This window comes from Trichoplax adhaerens, genomic scaffold (genome assembly GCF_000150275.1).
Source record: "Trichoplax adhaerens TRIADscaffold_3 genomic scaffold, whole genome shotgun sequence".
In the NCBI taxonomy this organism is placed as follows: Eukaryota; Metazoa; Placozoa; class Uniplacotomia; order Trichoplacea; family Trichoplacidae; genus Trichoplax; species Trichoplax adhaerens.
Genome location: NW_002060945.1, coordinates 4380646 through 4387468, shown reverse-complemented (window position 1 = coordinate 4387468; position 6823 = coordinate 4380646). Strand labels below are relative to the sequence as shown.

General features: G+C 32.0%; 1 protein-coding gene across 1 annotated transcript; it reads left to right on the top strand.

Moving 5' to 3' along the window:
* Positions 1–5438: 5438 nt before the first annotated feature.
* Positions 5439–6542, top strand: TRIADDRAFT_54494 (uncharacterized protein; the record flags this gene model as incomplete). The annotated part of the gene is made up of 1 exon (XM_002110963.1): positions 5439–6542. The coding sequence occupies one exon, from the start codon at positions 5439–5441 to the stop codon at positions 6540–6542; it is 1104 nt and encodes a 367-aa protein (XP_002110999.1).
* Between the last annotated feature and the right edge of the window lie 281 nt (positions 6543–6823).

The window sequence follows — 6823 nt, the reverse complement described above, 5'->3', positions numbered from 1 at the left end:
GTCTCATTTCAAAGTTATTTCATTGTCAAGATTGTTGCATTCCAATTGTAGAATGTATTGAAGCTCACGGAATGGCAACAATAGAAATGTTGAAGTGAGGTGAAATTTTGCGTCATCTCAATTTTCAGTGTCAGCCTATCGCGCTCACCTTGACAGCTGATCATGGCATTGTATAGCGGTGATGAGACACACGTACAGTATGAAATGAGGCAGCTCATACAGATCGACCGCTATACAGTACAGTACACCTGCAGAAGATACAAGAATGTGAGCACAGTCACGTATCGTTCGACATCAGAATACACGTTATACTCTGGTGGGATGAAATGCTATAGAAATGCTATAGAAGAGACAAGAATGTGAACACAGTCACGTATCGTTCGACATCAGACTACACCTGATACTCTGGTGGGATGAAATGCTATAGAAATGCTATAGAAGAGACAAGAATGTGAACACAGTCACGTATCGTTCGATATCAGACTACACCTGATACTCTGGTGGGATGAAATGCTATAGAAATGCTATAGAAGAGACAAGAATGTGAACACAGTCACGTATCGTTTGATATCAGACTACACCTGATACTCTGGTGGGATGAAATGAGGCAGCTCATACAGATCGACCGCTATAGAAGATACAAGAATGTGAACACCGTCACATATCGTTCGACATCAGAATACACGTCATACTATGGTGGGATGAAATGAGGCAACTCATACAAATCGACTGCTATACTGTACAGTACTGTAGAAGATACAAGAATGTGAACACAGTCACGTATCGTTCGACAGCAGAATACACGTCATACTCTGGAGTGATGAAATGCTATAGAAGATACGAGAATGTGAACACAGTCACATATCGTTCGACATCAGAATACACCTCATACTCTGGTGGGATGAAATGCTATAGAAATGCTATAGAAGATACTAGAATGTGAACACAGTCACATATCGTTCGACATCTGAATACACCTCATACTCTGGTGGGATGAAATGAGGCAGCTCATACAGATCGACCGCTATAGAAGATACAAGAATGTGAACACCGTCTCATATCGTTCGACATTAGAATACACGTCATACTATGGTGGGATGAAATGAGGCAACTCATACAGATCGACTGCTATACTGTACAGTACTGTAGAAGATACAAGAATGTGAACACAGTCACGTATCGTTCGACAGCAGAATATACGTCATACTTTGGTGGGATGAAACGCTATAGAAATGCTATAGAAGATACGAGAATGTGAACACAGTCACATATCGTTCGACAGCAGAATACACGTCATACTCAGGTGGGATGACCTTCTCAAACGAACTGTCATTTCATGAAATCGCTAGGATTGAAATTTTGAATTGGAGCAGAAATCCTTCTTTAACATATTTACCCTTAGAGCTAGTCAATGATTTTGTTGAATTGCAGTTGATTATAGGGTAATTTTAAATCGTTTACCATGACTGAGCTGTGATTAGGTGCTAGAAAAATGAATCGTTGATGTATTTAGACCCAAGTGAGTCAAGCGTTGCATTTCTACTGTCGCTCACAGATATGTCTGTCCAAGATTTTCCATTTCATTGAAAGCGAAAGGTTGGCGTAGAATAATGTTGACACTGCTCTAGCTAAAGCAAATAAATAAAACAATACTTCAGTTGGACAATCTTCTAGAGGGCTATCGCTATCTGGCAGCAATTTTGTAAGAAAATGAAATCAACATTGGAACACTTATTTCAATCCGATAGTATTCTAGTTCTCACTATCTAATTACAATTTTCATAGAAAATCAAATAAACAGTATAATACATCTTTCAATCACATAGTCTTATGTATGCTAAAACACATATACCACTATTCATGAGCAACTATTCCGAGAAAATTAAATGAATACTAGAATATTTTAATTAGACAGTACAATGTGTCTCACTATCCAGCTGCAATTTGAAAGAAAATTAAATAAACGCTATAATGCATCTTTTAATCAGACAGTATTACATAGATGTTATCAAAGAAAATTAAGTCAATAATACGATATTTCAGTAAAGCAGTATTGCATTGTCGAAAATGGCTCCGTGATCGACCATAATCTTGCCTATCTATTCTATTTGATCTCCGACTAAGTTTGGGGATCCTCAGTAAGGAAAAGTAACTTATTCTAGTACTACAGATAAGTGTCAATGGATAGAAATTTAGGTCAAGCATTTTATTTATTAATTGCTAATTATATCATTATAATTAGTGTACTCTATGCTGCTCTCAGTGGAACTGAGATAAAATTAATTATAATTCAAACTTTATATACGTATTTTTCCTATATCACACGAATCACAAAAATGGCCTAGTACTAGCTTGTAATATTAGACCAATTCATGAGGTTTGTTCACTAAGCTGAGATGTGCATTGATTGAATAGACTATTGCATATTGCGCACATATATGTTGGTTAAGAAATAATTCAGCTATGAATATAGTTCATTCGTTAGCTACGGGTATCAATTAAATATCAATTATCGGACTTACTGTATTTTCGCTTGCTAATAAACACGAATACACGCCAGTTATTTTCGCGATAATATGACGTATACCTTACAATAATGAGCAACAAAGATGCGACTACGTTGATTTTACTTTCTGATAATTAATCATCAAAAAGCAATTTGTGTTTTGGTCCAGGATAAAATATTTAGCTTTTCAAATGGTGTTTTCAGTTGTATTAATATTGGATTTACTTTACTGTTACTGAAAGAGAATTTTTACGAAAACAACTGTAAAATATTATTTTACAATTAAAGTCGAATTTAGTGGGTGGCATGGCTTGCAGCACAATGCTGCAAGCTAATTTAATAGGAAAAGCGAACATTGCACTATTCTGTTTTAACAAAGGTTTAATAATGATATTGCTGCCCAGATCGAAGAGTTGAAAGGGCCAAATCTAAAATGAATGAAACTTGATGGTTTATCGATTCTTTCATTTGACTTGTAACCAAGTTGCTTTGATTGATCCTGTTGACAGACGGTCTCCTTTGTCTCCTAAATAAATAAGTCATTTCATTCGATACTAATGGTGGATGGAGAGCTAAAATGTAAATATGTAACATTATAAATCTTCGTGCGCTAGTTGGGAATTTCACTAGTGCACATGGACTAATTATATATATCATTTATGTATAGATACGTATATATTCGTTGAAATAAGGAGAAACTAATTATACTGTTATTAGACAACCTCAAAGAGCATAAATTATTGTTAAATCCATCATAGATTCGTTCGAATTTTCTTGACAATGGCCTAATTTAGGTATCGAAATTTGAATAAAAAAACCGGTAGTTAATTTATGGCTATTGATTTGCTTTAATGCCTAGTTTCTATTAAAAGTGGGTTATGATCATAAATTTGCGATAAAATGAGAGCAATTTTTAATAAATGTAGTACCTAGTAATCAACTGGAATGGGTACGTCAACAGTCTATTGATAATAATATTGACATATAATAGGATACCTTTAAGTTAGAAAAATAATTTATTATCCCGCAGTTTGTGACTAAATAAAAAACTTACGCAGTTCATTCGAACTGAGATATTAATAATTTAAAATCCAGCTTAGCTAACACGAGGAATTCATAGTTTTTTGTTATAAAAATTTCGTCTACTAATCTTACAAAATAAATTCTATCTTCATAAGTATCAGTTCATATTATGCCAAATTATTTTTCAATAGGGCCATTTCTTAATGAAGAGAGAGAAAGATTTGTACAATTACCCGAAATATTTTAAAAAATAATACCTGTCAATGTCTAGTATCTATGAGCATGTTAAATGATATATTAATAGCCAAGGAGTTTTCGTCCATTTAACTATACCAGAAGAATTATAAGTATTAATCTATTATGTTAGTATTTAGAAAACATAATTTATATTGTAAAAGCAATTCTATTCGTTAGAAATGTATCTTTTGTTGTCAATTAATAAAAATATAATAAATTTAATCAAATAAATTTACTATCTCTATCTTGTAAAGACGATGCAAATCAACAAAGGAGTTTTATTATCGTGAACTGATCCGGTTAAGTTATAGTTTTAATTAAATAATTATAATTGCTCACGCAATTTTTTGTTCTATTTACCAATGACTTTAAAACTGAAGATGAAGACTGAATGAACATTACTGTTGAAAGACTATAGATCCTAGTTTAATTATACTACTGAACGCAGGGAGTTTTTTCAGTCTTTAACGATTATACAGCTATTATCACGATAAAGTGTAGGATAATGTTGCTTAATAGGTATTAAAAATTTTTCTCTAAGACATTTTCAAGTTACGATTATTGTAAAGTTGGTTCTTATCGCTATCGGGTACCCCTTTGACAAGTTTCTGGAAAAGCTTTTATAAATTCTATCTGATCCATTTTCGTTTGACAGAAAGCTTATCTATTATCAAAGAGAATATTAATTAAAAAATAAATTATTCTCTTATAATATTCGGATTTATAACAATAGATTAATTTAAAAATGTATAACATAGAAAGGCAACAATAATATCCGTGCGGAAAAAATTTTAGATTATATTAATCATTGCTACTTTAGCTAGAAAAGGAATATTTAATAATTCTATTCAATTATTAAAGGTGATTTGAATTAATTGGTATTACAAATTAATTGGGAAATCAAGTTTCTAACGAAATCGTGCACCATGGTACTTACGCGTATACATTCGGAATAGTTTTCTAGATAATTGATTTTATTTAATTTAGAAAATTGTAAGAAAAATTTTTTGATTTTATTTGATTCAACAAATTACATTAATTAGTCTAAGTAACTTTAAATCTTTTTTAGCTTTAAGATACAAAAATTACTTTCTCTTTTATAACTTAGGCTTAAAATACAGTATACTGTATTTGCTTGCATTTCTATACATAATAATTTAGTGACTTAACCTTGAGTAGATCAGTCTAACTATTTTTTTATAAAAATTTTATATCACTACATCTCTAAAATTACCAGAAATGGGCTTAGTATTTTAGACAGCGTTGGTATATAATCCAAAATCTAAATGCTCTTAATATGATGATACATTGCATTAGCTACGGATGAAATCTTTTCAGGCTACAAAAATACCCGTGCATTGTATTCTAGTCTAAGGAGATCTTGTTTGTGTGGTATGAGTTGGATATATCTAAAATCACATCTAAACCTATAAATGTAACCTTTAAAAAATTTAATTGTGTTGTCTATCGGTTAAAATGAATATTACTTTCTAAATTTTGACATACAAATTTCATCTTGATTTACCTCCAAAAAGAAGTATTGTTGTAAGCAAGATATCTTCATGGAATGTCTTAATTAAATGAACTTTATTAGTTATTTATTTACGCATGGAAAGATAACAAATCAAAGCTAATTTAAATTCTATAAATTTTTTGCCCTTAACTAAGCACCATGGTCATAGAATCAATGAAAACTCAAATTTGTCCAACTAATTTAACTTCTGCAGCAACGGAATCTGTTATGAACACCAATCAAACAGTTATTTATTTAAGAAATATTTACCTTGTATTTTCCATGAATTTCTTTGGTATAGCGTCAAATACTATTATCATAGTAGGAACATTTACAAAGAAATCATTACGAAAGCCAACCTATTATTTAATGGCCAATTTATCTGCATGCGATATCTTGACGTCAATTAGCATGGCTCTACTGGTAATAAGTACCATGATTGCTATGAGATTGAAAATGGCAGAAGGTCCGTTTACTACCCTTTGCAAAATCGTTATGATTCCGACGTACATAGGTTATACAGGTTCAATACAAACATTAATGATTATATCCTTCGAGCGCTATCGCGCCATTTTAAAAGCTAATAAAAAGTTAACTAGTAGAAGAGTCGGAGTATTGGTAGTAATATCGTGGCTAGCATCATTGACCTTGGCTAGTCTATTTATAAACTCCATTGGTAATATTGGTTATCAATGCGAAATGAATACCAAGCATAATACACTTGTGATTATACGGCATACGATTTTGGCAGTAACTTACTTTATTCTTCCTGCTATGATTATGATTTTCCTGTATAGTAAAATACTACGTCGATTAAATAGTAAAAATTCAATTACAAGAAATGAATCTATCAGAAGTAAGCAATTAAAACGTAAGACTATTTACATGTTATTCCTGACAACAATTATATTTTTAATCTGTACTGGACCATGGGCTGCTGCACTTGTTTTTGGTTCCGTTACCGGGCGATTTACTTCCGAACTAGCAGATGATAAAAATGTACTACTCATGCTATTAGCCACGTTAGCGAGAATTTCAATACCTATCTCGTCGATTTATAATCCTATCATTTATTGCATTTATAATCAACAAATTCGGCAATTATTTTTCCCATGTTGTTGTTCGCGATCTAATGCTGTACACAATAGCAATATTGATGGAAATTCAACGTCGAAAGTAAAATTTAAGCCAATTGTAGTTAGTAGCTCGCAAAACGCATTGGAATATCAACGTCGAAAAATTGTACTCAAGCAGCAAGGCTGAAAATGGGATATTATTAGTTTTAAAATGATTGATAATTATAAAGTGCGTATATAATATATATATGAAAGCAAACCTATGTAGATATGCATAGGTACTATTGCAAGATTACGAGCGCTTATCTTTAATACTATCAACCTATATGCATATATTTTGCTACGTTGATATGCGATTCATAATAATGATGTTCAGACTTCATTTTTACCGTATACAGTCAATGTAATAGTCGTCGGTAACTTCATAATTAACTAGGATCTAGGATTGAGTATGTCGAAAGCTAACGA